Consider the following 27,855-nt stretch of genomic DNA (forward strand, 5'->3'; position numbering starts at 1 on the left):
TGCTTCAATCATTCACTTAGGTCAGTAATAATAGCACTGTCATGCAAACACTGTTTCACTGACACCTGTCGCTCCTCAGTTTGTCTGCTTAACCATCTGATAAAATTTCTGGGAGTCTCTACAGATAGTTGCATGCTCGGTTTCTTTTGCAAACTCGCCAGTACGCATTTCTATCAGCATGGATTGACCGAGTAACACAGCATCGCAGATCACAAGAATTCGGCACACCTCTGCTTCACACACTTGCTCTGTGAGGTGGAGAGTCTCGTTATCCTGTCCCAATGACAGCGATTTGTAACACCAAGGTGCTTGATAGCAGAAGATTTAAGAACCTGTCATTCTGTCCTGGGTTGATAATCTCCATTCATCAGCAGAAGAGAGAACCGGTTATGAACTTCTACTCTGAATTGGGCACCAGCATCCAACTTAAAATTAGTGATGGTGACCTGATTTGGCTGTTTGGTCATTCGCCTCACCTGAAGGCGAAGACTTACTCAAACAAGTGTGTGGTCTGAGTTGAATCTGTTACCAGTAACCATGCCTCCAAAAGTGCAGGAGTCAAGAACAGAATTTGGCCTATGCACATACAGCAAATATAATCTGATTGGCTGTCATTCAAGTGATAAGATGATAACGTGTGGGCTGGAAGCAGATGTTGGTTACCACAAAGTGATTAGCAGTTGCAAAGTTGACCAACAGATTGCCATTATCACATCTTGTACCGAGAGCAACGTGGTAGAGGACATGCCTGGTGTTTTCGTCTTCCAGTATGAGTGATATCTACTGCTGGTTAGTAATGGTAGAGGTTCCCTTAACTAACTTCATCTGATCTTAATTAGCAAAATTATACTAGCCCTACTCTACCCTGTGCTCCAATGGTATCACCTAGGTAACAAAACTTCTCAACCACAATATCTTCACCATCCAGGTATACGGGGTGTTTCAAAAGAAACTGAATTGATCAAATATAAAATGAAACAGCAGAAGCAGCAAACCAGTGAAAAAAGATTTCAGAGCATTTAGAGTAATCCTACCAAAGTCATGAGCCATTAAACCACAAAGGAGTGGGTATTTATTATAATGGTAGCATCAGTTGAATTCAAATTTCAAATCCGTCAGTTTTTTTGTTTGTTTTTTTTGAACACCCTGTATTTTCTCCACATCTGAGTTCTCATGTATCTCCATTGTTATTCATTACCTGTAAAAACAAAGATTTATCTAAGCTACGTCTGATTTTGGCAATAAAACTTGACTAGCCATCTCATTTGAGAAGGCCCTAATATTGAAATAAAATTATAAGATCAGGTTAAGCTTTTCGTTGATTTTTGTTTTGGACTTATATGATGATGAATGAGTTGATGTTTCAAATTTGTGTTTTCAGATTTGATGATTGTTGGTTCAACTGACCGTCGCATTCCTTTATTGGAGGAAGTCTTCCAAACTTTCCCCAACCTGCCAATTAATATTGACATCAAAATCAACGATGACAATCTTATAGAAAAGGTAACACTTTCAGATTTCCAATTAAATGTTATTTTAAAGATCTCTTGGTGTTATTGTATCAGTATATGATATGGTACTTCACCTAAATGAGATTCTACTTTTTTTTTTCTATTATATGTAAAAACATTTTTTATATAAATTTAGCATAAAATTCTCATCAACTTTCTAACCAGATAGTATTTTAAGGACGAGTTGTATTTTTAATTTTTTTTTTTTTTTTTTTTACCTTTAGTTAATCTTGCCCATTTTTTAAAAGATTTCTTGAACATCAATTGTAGATGTGGGTATATTGGACAGTTGTTTTTATGCTTTCTCTTCTATTGCCATCCAAACTAGGTTAATGGTTTTCCTCCTTTCCTACAGTCATCTTACATTTTGTCAAAAATGGCTTTTTTTACTTTTCTTTTTTCAAGCAAATTTTTTCAATACATTTCTTCTAAAACAGCCTGTTGACATTTCTTAGAAAGGTATGTCCTTAAAACATTATCCAGATAGAAACTGCTGACATGGAAATCGGTAATCATTTTATGTTAAATTTATATACAAAGCTATTTTAAATCCGAAATAAATTTTTTAACTTTATTAATAACTTAAGGAAAATCAAATTTTTATTGTTTGCTTGAAATACAAATACTAGCCTGTCATACTCGACTATCAGTGAGCGTGCAGTTTGTTTGAGCTGCCAGTAATAGGTCATTAGTGCTGTTTTTATTCAGCTAGTAACCTATTGCTGGAAGGTCAAAGAAAACAGACACAAACCAATAGTCAAGTGGAAATAGTACAACAGGCCAGTCTTTGTAAAAATTTAAACAATCTGTGTAGATTGAATGAGAAATTTGAAATTCAAAACTTTAAAAATCCCTTAAACCTTAAAAGTGTAGAAAGGAAATAGCAAACAATGCATACACCGAATAAACTTTGGGATAAAAATAACATTTTATTTTATTTATTAAAAAACTTTTCATTTACAATTTTTTTTTCATTTACAATATTTTTTTCATTTACAATGTTTTTTCATTTACAATGTTTTTTCATTTACAATATTTTTTTCATTTACAATGTTTTTTCATTTACAATGTTTTTTCATTTACAATGTTTTTTCATTTACAATGTTTTTTCATTTACAATGTTTTTTCATTTACAATGTTTTTTCATTTACAATGTTTTTTCATTTACAATGTTTTTTCTTTACAATTTGTTTTCATTTACAATTTGTTTTCATTTACAATTTGTTTTCATTTACAATGTTTTTTCATTTACAATGTTTTTTCATTTACAATGTTTTTTCATTTACAATGTTTTTTCATTTACAATTTGTTTTCATTTACAATGTTTTTTCATTTACAATGTTTTTTCATTTACAATGTTTTTTCTTTACAATTTGTTTTCATTTACAATTTGTTTTCATTTACAATGTTTTTTCATTTACAATTTGTTTTCATTTACAATTTGTTTTCATTTACAATTTGTTTTCATTTACAATTTTGTTTTTTTTTTCATTTACAATTTTGTTTTTTTTTTCATTTACAATTTTGTTTTTTTTTTCATTTACAATTTTGTTTTTTTTTTCATTTACAATTTTGTTTTTTTTTTTCATTTACAATTTTGTTTTTTTTTTCATTTACAATTTTGTTTTTTTTTTCATTTACAATTTTGTTTTTTTTTTTCATTTACAATTTTGTTTTTTTTTTTCATTTACAATTTTGTTTTTTTTTTTCATTTACAATTTTGTTTTTTTTTTCATTTACAATTTTGTTTTTTTTTTCATTTACAATTTTGTTTTTTTTTTCATTTACAATTTTGTTTTTTTTTTCATTTACAATTTTGTTTTTTTTTTTTTTTACAATTTTGTTTTTTTTTTCATTTACAATTTTGTTTTTTTTTTCATTTACAATTTTGTTTTTTTTTTCATTTACAATTTTGTTTTTTTTTTCATTTACAATTTTGTTGTTTTTTTTTTCATTTACAATTTTGTTGTTTTTTTTTTCATTTACAATTTTGTTTTGTTTTTTTTTTCATTTACAATTTTGTTTTGTTTTTTTTTTCATTTACAATTTTGTTTTGTTTTTTTTTTCATTTACAATTTTGTTTTGTTTTTTTTTTCATTTACAATTTTGTTTTGTTTTTTTTTCATTTACAATTTTGTTTTGTTTTTTTTTCATTTACAATTTTGTTTTTTTTTTTTTTCATTTACAATTTTGTTTTTTTTTTTTTTTCATTTACAATTTTGTTTTTTTTTTTTTTCATTTACAATTTTGTTTTTTTTTTTTTTTTTCATTTACAATTTTTTTTTTTTTTTTTTTTCATTTACAATTTTTTTTTTTTTTTTTTTTCATTTACAATTTTGTTTTTTTTTTTTTTTTTTTCATTTACAATTTTGTTTTTTTTTTTTTTTTTTTCATTTACAATTTTGTTTTTTTTTTTTTTTTCATTTACAATTTTGTTTTTTTTTTTTTAAGGTTTCATCACTTATCCAGAAGTACAGGAGAGAAGAAATCACTGTGTGGGGAAACAAGCAACAAATTATTAGTGCAAAGTGTTACAAATGCGTAAGTAACCTTTTTTTATTTGTGATTCTTTTGTATTGCTTAAACCAATAGAAAGGAAATAGCAAACCATGAATACACAGAATAAACTTTACTTTGAGATAAAATTACATAAAAGAATAAAATTAAAATATGGCTCTTAGACTTGGTCACCAGACTTCTTTGGCCATTGATGTGGTAACTGTCAATCAAATTGAGGCTACCATTTTGGAAGATTGGTGCATGACTATTTGCTAATTAACCTAAGATGTCAGTATTAGTACAAGATCTGTGGAAACTATTATTCATGTGCAAAGTGGCTGCCGGATTGATTCTTATATTGACATTTTTCTCAGAAGCAAGAATGCGTCTAATGCTTCTGGAGAAATTTGGAGATGTACCAAGACGAGTCAGTTTTTGAAAAGACTGATTACACAGGATGAAACCTGGGTTTATTGCCATGATCCAGGGACCAAAGGCCAGTCAATGCAGTGGAAGCACTTAGACTCCCAAAGAAGGCAAAGGTGAACCCCTCTGATGGCAAGGTCATGCTAACAGTATTTTGAGACCAGAACAAAGTAGTGACATTTTGAAGATATAAAAACTTTTCCAAAAATTATTGGATCCAGCATTAAATAGCTCCAAAAGGGTTGATGTGTCATAAAACAAAATAATCAAACACTGAATAAATATTTGAAGATAGATATAAAAAAAAAAACTTGAAGCCTAAAAACTTGTTAAATTACTGGATTCGGCATTACATAACCCCCCCCCCCCAAAAAAAAGTTTATATGGCATAAAACAAAACAATCAAACCTAAGCTCAATAAGGAAAGAAGAGTTGGCTTGTTGCCACAAGTTTATTCAGTGTTTGTTTTTAGTAAATTTTTACCGTTTGACTCTTCCATAAGAATACTTGCCAAGATATAATCTTAGATATTAAAATCCATAAGATTATGCTCTCTGCATTTCATTCACATCCCTTGCCAATTTCTTATCCGATATTTCACTTACTTTCCCAGTGGATGTATGATTTAAAAAAAAAAAAAAAAAAAAAAAAAAAAAAAAAAAAAAAAAAAAAAATCATGACTTTTGTGCTTAAAATTTCCACAATATCAATACTTGGCATTTTTGTTTTGCTGAATTCATCTAATAAATAAAATTAAATCTGTCAAATTACTGTGAAATTACATTCCTATAGCAATATATGTCAAATCGATATTTGATTCTGACTAGCTAGTATGTTTCTTCTGTTGAACTCGGAAATCTACACGGAATCTCCAACGGAACTGTTTATTTGATCCATGGGTATAGTATGCTTTCATTCTGTCAGCCATGACTGGGTAGAATTCCTAAGTAATTCGCAATTGTATTTTGAGAATATAAACCTTCGACCTCCACAGGAGTATAACCCATTGTGTAGCGGATAGAATACTTGATAAAATTCAGTTTTAAAGTTACTCTTCTGGAGATTGAAGGTTTAATCCTCAAAATACAATTGCAAATTGCTTAGGACTTCTATCCAGTCATGAGTGATGGAAGAAAGTTGGAGGTTACATCGGACAAAACATGAAAATAACACTCGATATAGTCGTCTGATTATTCATATTATATGGATTCAATCTTCATCTAAAAAATTCTCAATATAGTCGTCTGAATCTATATAATACAAATAATCAATCTCCATCTAAAAATTTTAGAAATGTAATGAGTATAGCACCTGGCATTTTTATGAGTCTGACTCCTTCCAAAACCGGTCCTGGATATGACCTTAAACTATATCCAGTGGTGAGGCCCCAGCTTATGGGCTTTGGGGAGTGTGGAGCCATCCTTTAATTACCATTGCTCCCAGGTCCACTCTGACCCGGAGTGGTAGTACCTGTTAGGGTCCCAACTATGAGTTAAATAGAAACCAACGTGAAAACAACAAATATATTCTATTAAAAAAAATTTTTCTTCAAAATCTTTGGATTCGGCATTAAATAATCAGAAAAGGGTTGATATGCCGTAAAACAAAACCAACCAACCTTCCAAAACGTCTGACTTTGACTTTGTGACCCTGAGGTCATTGGGTCGATATAAATTAACATCATGAAAATATTAAAAACTCAAAGCATAAAAAGGTTTACCAAGATGACTGAAACCAGTTGATATGCCATAAGCTAGGGGGTCTCGGAGGGGGGGGGGCATATTACTGACTTTTTGGGTCTATGTGGATCAAAAAAAAAAAAAAAAATGACCTGCACATTTTTTTGTATTGTGTTTTATACTGTTTTGCTAATTCACTTTGCTTTTTAGTGAAACTGATTCTCCCAGACATTCTTTTTTTTTTTTTTTCTGAACAAAAAGAAAAATCACCAAACTATTTTCACAAATTTCCATTTAAAAAGTTTTCCCTGAATATTTTCAAGTTTCCTATAAAAACTTTGCAGGCTGGATTAGAGACTTTGGCAGGTCAGATTTAGCCCATGGCTGTAGTTTGGAAACTTCTGCCGTAAACTAAATAAACACCAAAAATGAATACTTTGACTTCTTCCAGCTCATTAGTTTTTGATGATCTCAATAGCATGAAACTGTAAGTAACTAAAAAGAAAACAGATAAAAAAAAAAAATTTAAATCTTTTTTTTAATTTCAGAACCCATCCATTCCATTGATTTTCTCAATGAGGCGAGTATTAATTCTGCTTGCGTTATACTACAGTGGTCTGCTTCCATTTGTACCTTTAAGGGAGACCTTTTTGGAGATAGTCATGCCAAGCATTATCTTAGAGTAAGTAAGATGCCGTCGGTTTCTTATTTTGAAGAAAATGATTTGTTCAAATTCTTTAAACTTGTTCTCACAGTCCAATCTCCAAATTAATTCATTTTTGTTTTTTTTCCCCCCAGTGAGACCAAATCATTAATGGATTTCAGTCGGAAGAAAAGGCTGTTCATCAAATTCTGTGATATGTAAGTTCTCTCATTACGAGCAGCTTTTACTTATTAAAACAAAACTTGTTATATATCATTCAAATGCGCAGATTTTAATGCTTGACTTGATTTCAGAAGGAAAGAAAGCGTTTATTGAAATTTGTTTTTTTTTGGGGGGGGGTCACATTTTTTAACAGTGCTAGGATCGATGGGCTGGATACACAGCAAAATGATGTGCGCCAACCCTAAGTCCCAATGGTTACACTTTTACCTCGTCTAGTGATGGACCCTTGAAAATGTAACCAGATACTCACTGGTCACTGGAAAATACTGCTCTGAACACAAAATATACACAACCCTAAGTCTGAGTGGCAATACCTTTAACTCGTTGGTTGGCCTTCATTGTCAAATGTTGTGGTTTAGTTCTTTCTTTGCAGAGGCTTTGGTAACAGTTCATATGTGCTCCTTTCAACTGCAGTTTGGGTATCAGGATAAATCTGGAAACGGTTATTCTCAAATTACCCGGCAATTTATAATAAATGAAAACACCAGAGATCAGTTTCTTTAACAAAAATAATTATTTGCATAAAATAATTTTTTAAGCATTTTGTGCGAAGGAAAGTAAAAATTTTGAGCCTCTTTGTGTTTAAGGTAATGGACTATTTTCTGGGTGCAGGGTTTTCAGCTGAAATCAAATTCTTCAATTAGTTTTTTGAATTTAAGGATTAAGATTAACTCTTGGTTTTTATGTTCACGGGGCGGCAGAGACCTGCATCCCCAGTTGATCGGAGGTAAAAAGCCAAGACAGGGCAGAGACCTGTATGCTGGTCAGTTCACCAAAAGACTTTTTTTTCCTCCTGGCATCAAGTTTTATGAAAAACACCATGTCCCCTCCCAACATCCTAAGATTACCCTTTCTTCTTCTATTCTCTTTTTCCTTCTCTTTTCTTTCTCCCAAAATCCTTCTCTTTCTCTCCCATCTTCTGGAATTTTTTTTCTCCTTTTTTCTCCTTTTTTTTCCTTTTTTTTCCTTTGTTCTAAAGAATTTTATTATCAACTCATGCAGAGGGTGGGGTCCATCAGTTGACACACGTCCGCCGCTGATTCCCTTATTGGAAAAATGAAGTCGGAACTTTTTTGATTATTATTATTGAACATTTTGTTTTTATAGTACTAAGCTGTGAACGATGCCTTCACTGATATCAGTTGGTCCTTTTAACCTGATCTACTGAAACATGACAATGGTTCTTTTTTGTTTGCTTTTTTAAGCCATTATCAAAACTAGACTTTGTCTTTAAATTCTTCTCCAACATAAGACACATAACTGACATCGTGGCAACCCTGGTGATATTTCGCCAGGGCCATTCCAAAAACTGTCAACTCCCACTTAACACTGAGATTTTACCCCTCTGATATGTCCAACTAGAAATTGTTTCATCATTTCTCTACAATCTAAGATCCTTTTCACTAAGTGTCAAATACCCACTACCACACCTGACTCTTGCTCTATCAGCAAGGTTGCTTGATATCGCCCGGAACCAGAAACTGTTACGCGTTGGATTCATTTTTCCTACATATTTGGTCCTGGATATGACCTTAAACTATATCCAGTGAAACAAAAACAACCAACCAACCAACCTATATATTAAGAACTAATCTTAATACTTTTATGCAAAATTTGAAGAGAAAGCCATAGTTTGCATAAAACTTTGTGCGTATTGTATGCAGTAGTAGAAGTAATAGTAGTATCTGATTTTGGTAGTTAAGGTGCTGCAAGTGTCCTGGACTCCAGAGTGGGCAATATTAGGTAATATTTAACGTCTACTCTTTATGCGGTTTGATCCATAGGGTCGATATCAGTCATGTTGTAATAAGTGAAATCACTTTGTATGCACTAAAGCAAGGTTTTACTCTATCTCCTATACACCCTGGTGCCTGTGGTATTCATGCGTGTTGATGTATGAAGTAGTACGTTATATATAGCCAAACCACTTGAGACGCTGAGTGCATAAAGTATCCCAAATCAGCAGCTGACTGTAGCCTGATGCTGTACATTTACCCAATCGTAGCACGGCCTTTATGCGGAAGCTGTTCCAAGTGAAAAGTGTTAAGAGCCCATGTCTCACTGCAAGATGACGGAACAAACAAAAGTCGAAAAAAACCTTTGCTCAGTATTTTGAAAAAAAAAAATGTACTTAACCTGTCCCACAGATGAAAAGTTTCTGAAGTTCTTTCCATGAAAATTCTGTTTGATGTTAGGTACAAGAACGAAGGAAGGCTTCTTTGCAGTGGTGGTAAGAAGAAGAGTTCTTGCGGGAAAATTTTACAAAGAGGAACTAGAGATTGGAGCTCAGTCGAGTAATTTCCATAGAAATAAAGATAGAGTAGAGGAAGATTATGGACATCTCTTCTGTGTGAAAGGGATTGTAGAGAAGACCATCTCCGACTAGATTGTGAAGTCGACTTTGTCCTCTGTCAAGGCAGGTAAGAAAACTCTGATGTGGCAGCGGTACTCCATCTTGAGATGTATATGACTCTTATATAGGCCAAGGATGGCATTAGGTCATTTTTACTTGCCTCCCAATTAGATACAGGTTTTCTTTTATGTGGAGTAAATATACACACCCTACTCTAAATGGGTCAAAAATGAAAATTGCCCCAGTCAAGATGAATCTCTCTTTGACAGAGAATGGAATAGATAATACACTTTCAAATATTTATTTGCCAAAATAATAAAAAAAATTTGCAAAACAAGTGTGGGTAAAAAATTGGTGTCTTTGGTCATCCTTTGTCACGATAACTAGAAAATGTTTATCTTACTCTTAACTAGTCATTAATCACTATAATACCACATTTACTCCAGGGCCCATCTTAAATTTCCAAAATCGAAAAAAAGTATTTTGACTATAAAGATGTTTATACACAATCATTTTATTAGTGTGGAGTGGGGAAAAAAACAAAGAATAAAAAAAAACTTGGCTAATAAGACCCTTCCAACACTTTCCAAATAATAGACTGCCCATTGTTTTTTTGGTTTTTGTATGAAAACAAGCAGGCCAGTTTCTAACGGGAGGGGGTTTCATCTAAATGAGAAAGAACAAGAAAAAATGGTGTGAGGAACTTTTAAGAGTGAGTCTTCCAAGATGAATTCACTTTGGAAAAGGCCATGGGTGAAAAGAAAATATTTAGATAGGGGAGTGGGCATCTCTGAAGCTTCCTATTGGCAAGGCAGGGGTTTCATTCACTCTACTAGCTAAGAGGCTAAAAACTTATTCAAAGGGCTGTGGTCTAAGAGGACCAGGAACTGTGTGCACCATGCTCAGCCAGGGAACACATACTCTTTTTTTTTTTTCTTTTTTTTTTTTTACAAAGGAGTCCCCACTTATCAAGGCCCAGAGGCCACTCGAGGATAAGGTTTAAAGAGTGTTCATTGGCCAAAAGGACAATATCAAAGTAATCATTAGAAGTATAAATTTGGTAAATTGGATTACTTAAGGGGGAACAGCTCATCAAGAATTTGTTTACATTGGACTTGAAGACGGTCATATTGTAGTCAGCTGGAAAGCAGGTAAACGGAAGAGTTCCACAGGTGTGCAGTTCTAAGAAAGAAGCTTTGTTCATGGAATCTACATTTAGGTTTAGGCACAGATAAAGAGTGGAGGAAATTATTGATAGTGGTTTCAGCCAAATGAGTGTTTCTTGTGAAGTTTGGCGAGGGGGAACTATAGATTAGAGCTCAGACGACCACTTGCCATGAAAATAACGATGAAACAGAAACAGGCTCTCAACGAGAAAGATAGTTGCAGGGAAAAGAAGCTCACTACTTGTATCCACCTTCTTTCAAAAACTGCAGAATGTAATCTCTTTCTATTACATCTGATATTGACCTTCAATTTGTGTTTGAAAAATGCGATCAGAACCTGATTAACAAAAGATTCAGACCTCTTTGTTATTCTTCAAATGCTATGGTCAGGATTGCGATTGCGAGAAAAACCATTTGTCTCTCCCCGTCCCATGGTGGCCCCACTACATAAGGTACATTTAGCAAGCAAAGATGCTCAGGATCGGTACAAGCCGTTATCTCATTGACATACTCCCAGTATCGCTAGAGTTTGTGGCATTTGAAGAAAGCATGTTCAGGTGTTTCTTCTGCTGTAGTCCCACAACAGAGACACCCGGGTGAATCCACTATTTTGGAACTGTTGTATAGCCTTGAGAGGCAACATATTCTGGGCCAATCGCCAGGTCAGAGATGACTCGAACCTGGTGTCCAACTCCATTCAGAGCAGATCCCTCTTCCGACCATCCCAACCTCCTGATGGGCCATCTGATTATATTGTTTTAATTTTTAAATAGAAAAAGTAAGCTTTTAATATCAATGTCAGGGTGATAAAAAAAAATCAATTTTATATGTACATAGAATACCTGGGGATGCCCCCCCCCCCCCAGAAATTAATTCATAATTCTCAAATATACCTTATTGGTTTAATTTCTTGTCATGTTTTCTCTGTACGAGCCTTTTTCAAGTCTCACACAAAACACACATTCATATTTCAAGCTGTCATATACATACGCGCACACAAACATACGCGCCCACGTACACACATGTACACATATTCACGTTCGCGTACATACACTCACATTCACGTATATATATACACACACGCTTACGTATGCACATGTACTCACACACACGAACACACACATGGACGACGTCACTTCCGCTTTCTAAGGAAATACACATGCGCAAAAGACACTCCAGAAGCGAGTATAAAACATGGAGACAAGCTGTTTCTAATCCTCTTTTTAGGACCAACTCTCAACTAGAGAGGTTGGGCGAACAAGCCGCCGCCGTTTCGGCGCACGCGCACCTCACGCCCACTTCCTACCATGTATGGGGCACGAGCTAATGACTGTATGTATACATTCTCCCTCTTTCTCTCTCCATCTACTACTGGCCACTAAGGACACCTTCGCGTAGCTGACGACTAACTGATGACAACTCTAATATCCTCTTCCTTGCCTACACGCTGGATTCTCATTTCCACTACAACACTCACTTCAATTCCCACGCGCGAACAAACAATAGTGACCCAAACTTGAGATGAAAACACATTTCCTTTTCTTGCTACAACACCAGTCTTGCAACGGACATTGGTTACATATGCGCTGACATGTTATAACTGAAATGTTCATTTCTTTCAACAGCAAATAAATGATGTTTATCTTATCCATTACTTGAGTCTTTGTTTCCTTCAATTCCCATTCGTTTCATTATTCTTTTGTAACGGGATTGGGGTATTTATATATCCTAGTCCCCTACAACTCTTTCTAATATGTAAAGATCTGCCTTTTCTGAAACTAGAATCAATGATCAACATGTTTACAACATGCTCTTTTTCTATTTTTCATCTCTCCCTGATACCATGACAAGGGATGAGGTTCTCCATGCTTTGGGCCGGGCCCCCAAAATGACAAATGCATTTGCTTAATTGCCATTAACCGCAATGCTTTTTTGTTTACTTTGTTATCAAAGTTCTAACCATGGGAAAGGGTCTTTTGGTAGGTAATTTAATTATCAACACAGCAATGTGTGTAGTCCTTTTTAATTTTTGACAAGCAATTCTTACCATTTGGAACATTTTAGAAAACTCTGTTAAGATTCTTGTTCTGTTTATAATTTAAAAAAAAAAAAATGGTTAAATTTCTCTCTTCCCTCTGAGATCAGAACCCCAGCAGATTTGCTTGATATGAACACCCTCTGTGGAAGATGTTTAACATGCCTAGATAAAGGCTAGGTACTGGCAAAATGAATGCGGATGCTCAAAATGTATTTTGAACCCTTCCTTTACTTAAAAATTCACCAAAAATTTTCAGTATTTATCAAAGAATGATCGCGGAATATAATGAACTAATTATTTTTATTTTAAATCTTAGTGGAAATGTATTATTTTGTTTAAACAAAAAATACCTTTACTAAAGTTATTGTTTTCAGTAGTAAATAAAAAACGCAAGAATTTATTTTTGCTTTTTTTATATAAATAAAGCATCATAATTCGTAACAATAAAAATAAAATAATTTTTACAAGAACATTACGAAAAAAGCCCCTAAAGTCCGTATTAATGAATTCGATATAACTCGAAGAAAAATGAATTTCTCAAACTACCAATATTATCATTGAATTAAGTATGATTTATTTAATATTTTCACAAAAAAAATTATAATAGCAAAAATATTTCTACTTTTTTTTTAAATTACAGATTTCGCATAATTTTTATATGAAAGATTTTAACTTCCTTGCTTGCAAGAATGTGAAACTTTTGTAACATAATTTTTATATAATATTGGCCAATAATTTAAAAATAAAATTCATTTAAAAACAGGAACATAGAAAAATAATTAAATTAAAAAATGGTAAAATTTATACAAACATTTACAATAGAAATGTATGGATGCCCGTCTAGGGGGGGAAAAAAAGAAACCCAGCATCCCTCCTTCCTTGACGTCATTCTCAGACAGCTTTTCGACTGTCTCAGATTTTGGGCCTCTGTATATTCTGTTAGTATGGTTTGTTGTGATTTTGTAAACGGCAAAAACACTCGGTTTTGGGTCTAATTCAGCTATTTTTTGTGCAAACAAGTTTTTTTATTTTTATTTTTTTTTTATTTAATTCAATATCTTAGGATTTACGATTTATCTTTGAAATAGACCCAGCAACTTATATTTATCTCTAAAAGGATTTTTACAATGAATTTAACTTCAAAATTTAGCTCAATTGGTTAGCTCGCCGTGAAAACATTTTTTTTTTTTTTTCTTTGGGAAATTAAGTTTAGTCCTTAATCTTTCAAATACAATCAAAAAGTAGTCGGAAACCTACAAAAAAATTTATGATAAATCGGCTTTCAAAACTAGGTCCCCAATCCTTATTCGTTTATTTTTGCCCATACCTAATAAAAGCTATTACTTTTATGAAAACATCAACCGATTTTTATTTCACAAATCCTTAGGAAAAGTGAATCCGACAAGGCTCTCTTTTCCTTATCAGATTTCATGTCCTTTTTTATCAACCAAAATAATTCAAAGATTTTTTTTTTTTTTTTTTAAGAGCAGAATATTTTTTTTATCAATCCTTTTTTTTTTTATATAACCCCTACAAGTATTCAATGCAGTTTGGCAAACTTTTTCTTTCTTTCCACATCTTTTTCTGCCTTTTCTTTTTCACTATCTGAATCCCAATATTTTCTCCATGGCCTATCGGCCCTTTTTATCTGTCAACATTGTCACATGTGAAAATTGCTCCAGACAAGGCGTGAAACCACCTGATGTAAGAAACTTCAAAATAAAATACCACTTCAAGGTTAAAAATTGGCACCAATAAGTGTTAAATGTAAAGATTCCAACCTAGAAAACAGCAATTCTCTCCCCTTTGTCAGAAACATCACTCATGAAATTGAGGATTAAAGAACAAAATAAGGAAAACTATTGTTTCAAATTAGATATGGATTCTTGATTTTTTTTTTCAAGCTGAATAATTCGATTAAAAAAATTATTAGTTAAAAATTATATCTATATCATTAATTGCTAAATGATAGATTAATTTAACTTTTTTAAGTGCAATGAAATGTACATCTGCAGTAATTTATAGATTCAATTTAAATTAAATTGTTATATCTTGTTGTAAAGTGTATAAAAGTGCACTTTTAAAATTGATAAATTTAAAATTGAATCTTGTACCTTAATCTTTAAAGTTTATAAAAAACGTTTTAACCATTTTCATACCATGCAAGAAATTCTTTTCGTGTGTGTGTATTAAAAAGTTTAAATGAACAGATACGTGATTTAAAAAAAAATCACTTAAAGGTGCAAACATTTTATTGAATGAGAAAAAAACAAAATAAAAAAAGCATTCGATTTTTGTTTTTCTATAGTTCGTTCAACATTTTTGTTTTTCTATAGTTCGTTCAACATTTTTGTTTTTCTATAGTTCGTTCAACATTTTTGTTTTTCTATAGTTCGTTCAACATTTTTGTTTTTCTATAGTTCGTTCAACATTTTTGTTTTTCTATAGTTCGTTCAACATTTTTGTTTTTCTATAGTTCGTTCAACATTTTTGTTTTTCTATAGTTCGTTCAACATTTTTGTTTTTCTATAGTTCGTTCAACATTTTTGTTTTTCTATAGTTCGTTCAACATTTTTGTTTTTCTATAGTTCGTTCAACATTTTTGTTTTTCTATAGTTCGTTCAACATTTTTGTTTTTCTATAGTTCGTTCAACATTTTTGTTTTTCTATAGTTCGTTCAACATTTTTGTTTTTCTATAGTTCGTTCAACATTTTTGTTTTTCTATAGTTCGTTCAACATTTTTGTTTTTCTATAGTTTGTTCAACATTTTTGTTTTTCTATAGTTTGTTCAACATTTTTGTTTTTCTATAGTTTGTTCAACATTTTTGTTTTTCTATAGTTTGTTCAACATTTTTGTTTTTCTATAGTTTGTTCAACATTTTTGTTTTTCTATAGTTTGTTCAACATTTTTGTTTTTCTATAGTTTGTTCAACATTTTTGTTTTTCTATAGTTTGTTCAACATTTTTGTTTTTCTATAGTTTGTTCAACATTTTTGTTTTTCTATAGTTTGTTCAACATTTTTGTTTTTCTATAGTTTGTTCAACATTTTTGTTTTTCTATAGTTTGTTCAACATTTTTGTTTTTCTATAGTTCGTTCAACATTTTTGTTTTTCTATAGTTCGTTCAACATTTTTGTTTTTCTATAGTTCGTTCAACATTTTTGTTTTTCTATAGTTCGTTCAACATTTTTGTTTTTCTATAGTTCGTTCAACATTTTTGTTTTTCTATAGTTCGTTCAACATTTTTGTTTTTCTATAGTTCGTTCAACATTTTTGTTTTTCTATAGTTCTTGTAGTTGAAATGTATCTTAATTTCGGATTTTAGAAAATCTGTCAGCAGAGATTGAAGGGTTCTTTTTATTTATTTTTTATTTTTTTTCCCATAAGTTATATATATATATATGGCTTCCTTCAGTCTTGACAGACTATGGATACCCACGGTAAGGGTGCCAGCACGTGAAATTTTTTTGGCAAGAGTTGTGCAATCTCCAACCACACCTCTCCTGAGTCGACATTGTTGAATATTAGTGGCGAGTGGAGGTTCAGGATGACTGGAAACAATGCCAAGATAAGCGGAAAGCACATACAGTGCTTAGCCTACCCAAATGGTCACACATCTGGTACTAGTCAGGCTCAACGTTGCTTAACTTCGGTGTTCTGACAGGAACCGGTGTGTCAACATGATTATGCCATGTGTGGGTGTGTGTATATATATATATATATATATATATATACATATACATGCATACAACCGGCTGACGATAACAGTCTGTGTTCTACATAAGTGCCAATAATGCATATAACTTTATAAAGCTATTTTTGCAGTCTAAACATAAATTTGAGATGAGAAGGGGCATTTGGTTTACAGACGAGTGATATAAGACTGGGTATTTTAGCCCAGTGCTAAGCAAAGTTAAAAATTTCCACAAATTTGGCAATTGAATTTCTGGTTATTAATTCGTTGGGCCATATAGTATCATAGAAATTAGATAACATGCTTGCAAAACTGCAATAATTTCTATTTTTCCTCAGTGGATGATGATGGATGAGTCCTCTTAACCTGCTGAGGTCGTGCGTATATTGCATTATTTCATGCAGGCTCCATCTCAATCCAGGCTTCAAAGCACATGGAATTCCCAAATGGTCACCGATTTTAGTACTGACCACGCTCAATGTTGCTTAACTTTGGTGATCGGGAATCAGTGTGTCAACGTGATTATCTATCTATCTATACTCCTATAAATTCGTTTTTCTTTTGTGTGTATTGATATTCATATTAAAAACCCTCTTATTTATTTAAAAAGAAAATACAATTTTCTTATATATGGGTCATGGAATTCTTCGGTAAAATATCTAGCTAATTTGTATATTCTTTTAAACATTCATTTCAATTAATTCCCTATTTTCGGTTTTCTTATGGGATGAACATCTTTAGTTAATTATTATGTGTAATTATATTCATGCAGTTATTCTACATGATTTATACTTGCATAATATTTGCGTAAAAAGTTTACAGGATACACATTGTTTCCATATATATTTATACATACATATATATTTTTGTTTAATCTATCTATATATCTATAAAAGTGAACGTGTCTGTCTGTGTACATTTCCCTATGCAATAACTGTCAATTTTTAGTCTACAGACTCGAAATTTGATATACAGGGTACTGAGATTTTGAAACATCTATGTGATCGGTTTTCGGCCAGAAATTTGGCTGTTAAGGGGTCAAAGTTCAACGATTTGACTTTTGAGAACTGTACCAAACTCCTCCGACAATTTGGGGTCTAAACACTTGAAATTTTAGATATAGGTTCCTTGGACATGGATCTAACTTAACTTGATTTGAGCCCAAAACAATAAATGTTAAGGAGTCATAATAGGGGTCAAAGTTTTAAAAAAATTGACTTCTGCGGTCTCTACCAAATTACTCGGACAATTTCTGGTCTAAAAATTTGAAATTTGACATAAAGAGTATTCAGAGATAGGGCAAGCTTTTTAATCAGTTTGGGTCAAATTTTTAGCTACGAATATATAAATGTATGTATGCATGTTTGCATGTCTGCCTAAAACTTTTGATAGAGGCGACGGATTTTACCAAGCTCAGTATCGTTTTCAGCCGAAAAATATTGAAAAATTGGCTAAAAACATTATCTTCACCTTCAACTAGGAACTTTTTTACAGTGGTGGGGGGTTCGATTTTTTCGGCGATATTTTTGAAAGTCCTCCTCTCCTTTCGATTGTTTAGACTTAATTTAAAAAATGTCACTTCCGGTTTGGCGGTGGTCGTAGCAGCATAGACATCAGGTTTTTCCCCGCTCTTTTCATCCTTCATGGTATGGGTTTGAGCCTGCCTTCCGACTACCACTTTTTTTCTTTTGCTCAAGACGCATCCAAACACCCAGGAAACGCCAGGCTGAAATGCTAGTATATCTATAAAAGTGACCGTGTCTGTGTACATTTCCCTACGCAATAACTTTCTCAATTTTAAGTCTACAGACTCAAAATTTGATATACAGGGTACTGAGATTTGGGAAAATCTTTGATCGGTTTTCGGCCAGAACTTTGGCTGTTAAGGGGTCAAAGTTCAACGATTTGACTTTTGAGAACTCTACCAAACTCCTCCGACAATTTTGGGTCTAAACACTTGAAATTTTTCCTTAGACATGATCTAACTTAATAACTTGATTTGAGCTGAAAACAATAAATTTTAAAGGGCATAATAGAGCTCAAAGTTAAAAAAAATTGACCTTTTTTTTGCTCAGCATACACCTCCAAACACCCTGGCAACGCCGGGCACCCATGCTAGAATATCTATAAAGGTTAAAGTGTCTGTCTCTCTGTGTATATTTCCCTACACAATAACTCTGTCAATTTTCAGTATACAGACTCGAAATTTGATATACAGGGTAGTGAGATTTTAGAAAATCTTTGTAATCCGTTTTCAGCCAGAAATTTGGCTGTTGAGGAGTCAAAGTTCAACGATTTCACGTTTGAGAACCCTACCAAACTCCTCTGCCAATTTTGGGTATAAACAATTCAAATTTTTAGATATAGATTCCTTGAACATGGATCTAACTTAATAACTTGATTTGAGCCCAAAACAATAAATGTTAAGGAGTCATCATAGGGGTCAAAGTATTTTTTTAAAAATTGACCTCTGTGGTCTCTACCAAATTACTCAGACAATTTCTGGGCTAAACATTTGAAATTTTCCATAAAGGGTATTCAGAGATAGGGCAAGCTTTTTAATCGGTTTGGATCGAAAATTTGAGCTACAAGTATATAAATGTATGTGTGTTTGCATGTCTGCCTAAAACTTTCAACAGAGGCGACGAATTTTCGCAAGATCAGTATAGTTTTAAAGCTCAACTCATCAGACAACAAATATTGAAAAATTGGCTAAGAACATTAATTTCTTCACCCTCAACTGGGCACTTTTTTTACAGGGAGAAGTCGCTTTTTTCACAGACATTTTCAAAAGTCATCCCCTCTTTTCGATTGTCTAGCCTTAATTTAAACCTACATCACTTCCGGTTTGGCGGTGGTCGTAACAGCAAAGATGTCATTTTTTTCCCGTTCTTTTCCTCCTTCGCAGTATGGGTTCGAGCTTGCCTTCCTACTACCACTTTTTTTTTTTTTTTTTTTTTTTTTTGCTCAACATACACCTCCAAACACCTAGGCAATGCCGGGCACCCATGATAGTCTATTATAGAAAGTAAAAACATTGAATTGTACTTCCAAAAAATTCTCGTTGGCAGACGATAAATTTTAGTCAAGTAATGATGACAACAATGAGTTTTTTTTTTGTTTTGTTTTTTTTTGCCGAATAAGTCCAAATGAGGTCATTCCAGTGCAAACTCTTGCAATTTGAGTTTTATTAAAAGAAAAAAAAGTTTTTTTGGTACTTATGCACTTTTATCACTGTGCTAAAATTTTTAGAAACCCATTCTTAACATGGGGAAAGGAGTGTTTTCTAACTGTTCTCTACTTTTACTTAATTTAATAAAAGATATCGTAAAACTTGAATTTAACTTGAAAATACTATTTTAAAAAACTAGCATGGTAACAAAAGTGCAAAAGCACCAATCATTTTTCTTTTCAGTAAGACGATTAAAGTCCACTCTCAACCTTTCTCAGACAGTAATTTTTGTTTTCTTCATTTTCGGCGATAATGGGCACACTATGAAATGGAATGGTCGCAACATTTTTTGAATATGAATTAACATTTGATTTCTTTTCTCTTCCTTTTTTTTAATTGCAAGAATTAACTTCTTTTTTTTTTTTTTTTTTTTTTTTTTAATAGACTTCTTATGAGACCAACTTTGTTCAAACATTTAGAAAACCGAGGCATTCAGGTACGTGGCTGAAAACTGACATAAAAAAAAAAAAAAAAATGTATTTCATGTTATGAACCGTTTGTAAGGTTACAACCATGAGATGATTCTAAGTTGAAAATTCTAAAATAATTTATAAAACAAATTACATGACTATTAAATATTTTAGAATCTTGCTGTTTTTTTTTTGTTTGTTTTTTTTCTTCTTCTAATTAAATTATCTCAATTTTAAATTAACAGAAACAAAGCATTTTATTTACTTTTTTTCTTGCAGAGGTGAACTATTTAGTTTTTAAAAAAATTCCCTGATTTCTTTTAATATTTCAGATTTTAGAAGGATGTTTGCTTTCCTATTTATATTTAATGTATCAAGTTTCAATTCGGTGTTACCATTGGAGCACAAGGTGGAGCAGGTGCCAGTATGATTGCAAGAATTATGAGTTGATTGAATAAGTTCAGAGAAATTGCTAATCAGCAGTGTTACCAGTTGATCAAAGGAGGAATCTATCGGGCATGTGCAACGCGTATGCAATGTGATGATGTATGGAAGAGAAACCTGGAGAATGAGGGTTGATATGATGGGTGTGTAATGCAAATCTTAAAACTGGCTTAGATCTGATGATCTCAGAGGAAGATGAAATCTTGGCAGAATAAGATGTGTGCAGAACAGGAGACTTTGATGGTATGGTCACATTTGAAGAATGGATGAGAATTCTTGGGTTGGTAGATGTAGAACAGTTGAGATAGCAGGATCAGTTGGCAGAGGAAAGCCAAGGAAAATAGGAGAGGATATGAATGGATTTAAGAGGAATGGTAAATAAAGACGTGGCCAGAGATAGAAATTTAATTCCAAACTAATCTAACAGCTGTCCAATGCATCCATCATGCCCTGGAGGGGCATAGGCCATCTACAACTTTGTAGATTCTTTTGTAGCAAGGAGTCTTTTTTACAGGGCGGGGCTGCTGGCTTCATGCCCAACCTTCCCAGAAGGTACATACAGCACCTAGCCTTTCCAAATGGTCACCCATCTGGTACTGGCCAGGCTCAACATTGCTTAACTTCGGTGATCTGGCGAGAACCAGTGTGTCAACGTGATTGTGTCATGCTGTCCAATGTATGCCAGCATGTAAAACCGACATCAAATCAAATATGATAAACATTTGTTTTTTGTCTCTTATTATTCGTCAGTGTAGCTAGATGTAGCAAGATTCGTAACTTCAGTGGTTTGTGATACTATGGTCGACCCGTTGCCATTACGTGCTAAGAAATAAGAGAAAAAAGATGAAGAAAAGGAAGTTTTTTAGCGAATAACAAAAGGTTTTATCAATAGACAAGGTGTTTACTAAGAGAGGCAAGGGTAGGGTTTAAAGTCGTGTGTGACAAATGACTGTAATGAAGATATCGAACAAGAGACCTGTAGATATATTTAAATTTAGTTTGCTCCACCTTCGGTAGTGGCTATGAGTCAGCAGCAATAGAAACTATTGAAGGATGACAAGGCTGGACTTAATGACAGCCAATGAGTTTTTACAACAGTCCTGAGTTTACTAAATCATGTCTTATTTGTGATATCGGATTTCTAACAAATACATTAGTCATATGTTCTGGTGTTATTTACTAGTATAGGTTTTATAGATTCCTATGGAAAACATCTCTTTTCATATCTTACAAAGATACATGATATATACCAAAACATCATATGGAATTTTGATACTATGCTGGGAAGTAAAAGAAAAAAGGATTGGTGACAAATGAAAAGGAAGTAAGTTTAGCAAATAAGAAAAGGATTTATCAATAGACAATGTGGATGAGAAGCTGTTCACTAAGAGAGACTAAAGAGAGGCAAGGGTAGGGTTTAAATTTTGGTGTGACAGATGGCAATGGACCCTAGATATTTTTAGATTTGAAGAGTGGCTATGAGTCAGCAAGAATAGAAATGATCTACCGACCAACGATTGGTCATAAGATGTATAGCAGTAACATATTGAATTCTCATGAGTTTGATTCTTTTAAATGCCTGTACAAAAAAGTCTGGAAGTATGTAAAATGTCAGTTTGTGTTTTTTTCTTGTTTTCCTGTGTTTATTTTATTTTTATTCTTGCGAACCCGTGTGCTTCTCTTGGCAGTAACCAATGTGTAAAAGATGACATGGCCATAAGAGCCAAAGTGATAAGATGAACGAAAAGTCCGCAGTGCACGGCAATGGAGTTGGCTACTTGTCGGTGGGGGCCATATGGTGTCACAAGTTAAATCCGGTGTTCTACTAGTTAAGCAAACAAAACTACCACTAAAAGTGGGAGAAATTATTTATTTAAATGAAACTATTCATTTATTTACATTTCTTTAAAAAAACCTGTTAAAAAAAAACAAAAAAACTTTAACATTTATCATTAAAATTTAAAATTTTAATAGTTAACAATGCTAAAAAATTTTTTTAATTTAAATAAGAAATTTGAAAACTTTGAAATGTTGGAAATAATAATAACATCATTTTATTTACTTTTATTGTCGTAAATCCGATATATTTCGCTAAAAATAGTTTCATCAGGGTAGGAAGTCCGGTCTGAGATTTTTTTTTTCTTTTCTTCATTTTGGTGTTATGGAGGAGGTAATGCCTTGGAGTAGAAGAGAAATATGTGTTATTCTGTTGGTTCCGCGTGTGTTTTGCTCTAGTTTTAAGCAAGAAATTTAAAGTAAAAAGATGGTCACACACAATCTTGGATCGGACTTTCTACCTTGAAGTTATTTTTAGCAAAATATATCAGACTTATAACAACAATAAAAGTAAATAAAATGATTTTATCATTATTTCTGACACTTAAAAGTTTTAAAATTTCTCATTTAATTTTTATTCAAAATAAGGTCTTCTAAAAGTGTGTGACCATCTTTTACTTAAAAAAAAAAATTAAATTTAAAAAAAATTTTTTTTTTCTTAAACAGGTTTACTTGTGGGTTCTGAACGACGAGGAAGAATTTTCCCGGGGCTTTAGTCTTGGAGCGACAGGAATCATGACGGACTATCCAACAAAATTGCAGGAATTCCTTCAAAAAAATCCACAGTACCAGAATCGTTAAATGTTGTCAAACCATCAAAAGAATGACCACCGACCTGTTACCCCCTCCCCCTCTCTTTGCCTCCTTCTCTTACTAATTCAAGAATCTCCTGGTCTGATCCACATATTTTGTCCACCCTTTGTTTGATTGGCCATTATCATATTTATGTTGCACTCGGGGAGGGGGGGGGACTTTGAACATATTAATATTATTTCTAAAAAAGCTTTACGAAGAAAAAATTGGAGCTTGTCCAGAACTTGCCCACTTCCAATAAAAAAAAAAACGGAAATAAAGAAAAATCTGTACGATGTGTATGCATGATGAAATTAAAATATCATATTCCTAAAATCACGTAAATTGATGAAGTAGTTTTTATTTTATAAAGAAAATCATTTTTTAGCATATTTGAGTTTTTCTAATGTCCTGTCCCAACCTTCTCCATGTTAAGAATGGCTTCCTAACATCTTGCGAGTATGAATAATTTTGAATTATCTCCCTTGTTCCTTCTATCCGTTTTTAAAATAGTGTTGCGATATTGTCGCTGTTCGTTTAGCCACAAAATTTGATTTTCTAATTTAATAATAAAATGACTTGATCATTTGGTGTATGATTTTGTTTCCATCACTGGTACATAGGTCATACTGATTTTTCTTTGTTTTTTGTTTTTATTTTCCACGGATGTGGGGGTGGGGTATTCTGGACAAAAATTTCCCAGTGAGAACAAAACTTTTGAGAGATTTTTTTAAACTATTTATATTCTATTTATTTATTTATTTTTAAACTGTTTGAGAATTAGTAATGTGGATTATTCAGGCACTTTTTTAATGGTTCATCACTTCTCAAGACCAAAAGCCACCCAAGGATAAGTGTTAGTAAGATTTAGTCGTATGATTAATCATAGTACTGTTTAATTCGCACAATGATATTTGATGACGGACTTGAAAAGAACCATGTTGTAGTCTTTAGGAATACACTCCTGCAGTAATGTGTTCCACAGATGGAAAGTTCTTGGAAAGAAACTTTGTTCATGGAAATTTCGTTTGCGTATACATATACAGAAGAGTTCTATCTAGTGTTGGTTGAACGAGTTCTTGATAAGGATCTATTTATGAAACAGTACCATGAAAGGGATGAGAACCATCATTAATTCTCAGGATTACAGAATGGATTTGAGATTGGATTTGAAACAAACCGGGTTGACTAAACTGTTTTATCTTATCAAGAAATGTTGAGCTTCTATTTTTTTTATTTAAAAATTTTTTTTTTGAAAGTTAAAAATAATATTCATTTAGATAGGGTGAGCATAATGTGAGTTTTAATTAAATTATTGAAATAATACATTTTTATACATAAATATGAATAAATTTATATACAAATGTTTCTATTTTTTAATTTATTTTTATCAGCAAACTTTAATAATGACAAAAGAAATGTTATATTTTTAGTTTCGTTTTCTTGAATTATAATTTAAATTGATTTTAATGTTTCATTTCATTTTTTGTTTAGCTTTTATTTTTATCAACATATTTTTATTACATTTTCTGAATTTTTGAGATAAGGATTGATTATTCATATTTTCATTCTTCAAACTATTGTTCTCATCTTTATTACTTTCCCAACGTTTTGGTCAATGTAACCTCTGACCTTCTTCAGGTGTAGTTCTGGAACCTTTCTGTCAGACTCTGGAACCTCTCTGTCAGACTCTGGAACCTCTCTGTCAGACTCTGGAACCTCTCTGTCAGACTCTGGAACCTCTCTGTCAGACTCTGGAACCTCTCTGTCAGACTCTGGAACCTCTCTGTCAGACTCTGGAACCTCTCTGTCAGACTCAGAGAATTTGCTGAATTAATGCAAGCGACAATCAAAATACAATTAAACATGAGTAATCGAACGAGAGCATGCTACATAAATTTAAATATTAAATAAAAAGTTCCGTTTGAAATTCCGTGCGGATTCCTGAGTTTGATAAAGATTCCAGAGTTCTGTATGATACACCTGAAGAAGATTGGAAGGTACATCGACCGAAACGTTGTGAAAATAACATTTGAGATGAGAACATAGTTTGATGAATCCAAATAATTAAACATATATTAACAATTATATCTGAACATTTTTTTAAATTTAAAACTTTTTTTTTTTTTTTTTTTTTTTTTTTTCAAATTAAATTTTCATCGTCACTTATTTCAGGATTATTCAATCACTGTAGATTTTTTTTGTTTTTAATAATTTTTGAAATTATCAAAAAGTGTTTTTAAATTTAAGTAAAAAATGTTTTAAATTAAGGTATTAAATTGAAAATTTTGTCATTTAGAAAATGCTTGTAGCCAATAGCCATTGGGATCACTCTATATGAGAGTCTCATTAGGTATAGATAACCCGGTAGTGTTGACCTCCTTTCTGGAGTTTATTTGAGATTAGTTATGTATCTTCAAAAACAGCTTTTCTAGAGCTGATGAGTTTGCAGAGTTTGATAATGAGATGGTTGTTGGAGATGGCAATTCTGTTGTAGGGTGTCTGTATTCATTTGACCGACCTCGCTTGAGATTAATTCATTCATCTTAAAAAATGAAAGCAAAAGAATTGTTCAAAATAACACAAATGTACAAGTGCTCATTTTTTTTTTTTTTTTTTTTAAATATTTTAATTGTTTTTTTTTTTTTTTTTAAATATTTTAATTGTTTTGTTTTTTTAATTATGTATTCATCACTTATTTCATGCCCATTTATACACTGTAGATGTTTTTTTTTTTCTAATTTAAAAAATAATTTTGGAAATATAAATGTTTTTAAATTTAATAAAAAGCATATTTTTAATTAAGATATTAAATTGAAAATCTTTTATTTTATTTTTTTAAATTCTTGTAGCCAATAGCCATTGAGTTTGTAGAACTTAGTAATGAGATGATTATTGGAGGTAGCCATTCTACTCTAGTGTCAATTGGCATTTGTTTCTTCTGGTATCTTTCTGGTTAGAATTTTTTCTAGTGTTACATAACAGGGAGCAATAAAGAATTTATAATTTTCGTTAAATCTATATACTCTGTTCACGTTAAGGCATATCAAATCTTTATATTTCACACGCGTATGTCATTTAAGCAAAGTTGCATATTTTCAGTAACCTAATTAGCAGATTATTCATTCAACTTTTGCCCGTGATCGTCCTTTATCCATACATATAGATGATGACGCAGCAGTTCTAACCGTATAGTCATTAGCCATTATATTGCTAATCTAATCACCAGATAATTCATCAATGAAAACTTATTTTATTTCTTTCATTCAGTCTTTTAATTATTGTTGGCATTCGTTTCCCTGATATCTTTCCAGTTAGAATTAAGACATCAGATACTTACAGGAGGGACCACACGATTGTCAACATCCTAAGTGGAAGTGTTTCTGTAAAACTGGATTTAAACTTAACACATTCAAGTTATTAGTTTGTGTTGTTAACCATTTAGCCATCATCAATTCCAAATTTTTATATCATAAAACCCAAATCCCAGTAACTGCCTGGGTCCTGGATATAACCTTAAATTATATCCGATGGTGAGGCCCCTGTTCACGGGCTTTGGGGAGTGTGGAGCCACCCTTTAATTGCCATTGCTCCCAGGTCCACTCTGACCCAGAGTGGTAGTACCTGTTAGGGTCCCAACTATGGGTTAAATAGAAACAGACTTGAAAAAAAACCCAAATATATTCTATTAAAAAGCCTGAAAAGGGTTGATATGCCGTAAAACAAAAACCAACCAACCCAGTGACTGCCAATTAGCTTTAGGACTAGGTAGGATGTAATTTAAAGATCTGTAAGGTCATTAAATTACGGTGTGAGTTGGTTGCAAGAAAATATAATTCTGTGTAGACATTAAAAATGTGTGTGGTTTTTTTTTTTTTGTTCTATTTTTGTTTTGTTTTTTGTATGAGAAATGATTTTCAGTTAAAATCTATTGAGAAATACACATTTTGTATTGAGAAAATATGTAAGCATTAGGCAAAGTTATCCAATATGGCCCAAATGAGACAACCATTTTGGATAACTTGTTATTCTTTACCTAAGGTTTTTATATTTAAGGTGGGTATTTCTCAATAGATTTTAACTCAAAATTATTATGTACTAATTTGTAAAGGAAATGCTGACTCATTCCTAGAGTCTATTATGAGAAAAAATTATGTGCATGGCTAGATATATAAATAAATGGAGGGAAGAGGGCAGGGTCAGGTTAGAATGAGTGAGAGTGAAAGATGTAGATGAATAGAGGTTGAGATAGAAGTTTTAATAGAAATATATCACACTTTTGATCCGGGCAACACCTTCTAGTCTATTATATGAAAAGGCAGTTGTCTGTGTATGGATGTCCAACTAAGTCAAAAACTACAAAAACAAAATCCCACAAAGTTGATATATTCTTGATCAGTGTTGCCCCGGATATCTAAAACTTGAAAAAAAATGCTGTTCTTTGACACTAAACTGGTATGGATTTCATCAGAATTTTCTTTTTTTTTTTTTCTTTTTTTTTGGGGGGGGGGGGGCAATTTTATGTATTAAGAGGAAGTAACTGATTTTTCTTTTATCAAGGAATTATTTCCATTCCTCGAATCAATATAAAGAGGAGGTGTTTGTATGTGTTTTTATCTCTCTCTTTTCTCTCTCTCTCTCTCTCTCTCTCTCTGGAAGTGGAAAGGGAGAGCTGGAAGTTTTGATAGAACTATGTAACACTTTTGCCCGAGGAAAGACCAGTTATCCCTGCTAATAATGAATAAATATGACAAAAAATATTGGCCATGAAAGAATTCAAAACATCTGAAAGGGTTAAATATTAATTAAAAGGAGACAATGCAAAAACAGAATAAACAAAATTCTTCCCGTAAGTAAATTTAACAGCACAAAATTTTCTGTTGAAAAC

The 27,855-nt window shown here is 32.4% G+C and overlaps 1 protein-coding gene across 1 annotated transcript in view; it reads left to right on the top strand.

Moving 5' to 3' along the window:
- The window catches only part of LOC145255637 (lysophospholipase D GDPD1-like), a 98,401-nt gene extending 75,012 nt beyond the window's left edge, over positions 1–23,389 (top strand). The window contains exons 5-10 of the mRNA XM_080114166.1: positions 1,382–1,503; positions 3,963–4,052; positions 6,664–6,797; positions 6,914–6,976; positions 19,870–19,921; positions 22,842–23,389. Coding sequence (XP_079970292.1) covers positions 1,382–1,503; positions 3,963–4,052; positions 6,664–6,797; positions 6,914–6,976; positions 19,870–19,921; positions 22,842–22,976 — 596 coding nt within the window. The 3' untranslated portion in view covers positions 22,977–23,389. The remainder of the gene's footprint in view (positions 1–1,381; positions 1,504–3,962; positions 4,053–6,663; positions 6,798–6,913; positions 6,977–19,869; positions 19,922–22,841) is intronic.
- Positions 23,390–27,855: the final 4,466 nt, after the last annotated feature.

The sequence above is a fragment of the Euprymna scolopes genome, chromosome 31, assembly GCF_053919585.1.
Source record: "Euprymna scolopes isolate OS-2025 chromosome 31, ASM5391958v1, whole genome shotgun sequence".
Lineage (NCBI taxonomy): Eukaryota > Metazoa > Mollusca > Cephalopoda > Sepiida > Sepiolidae > Euprymna > Euprymna scolopes.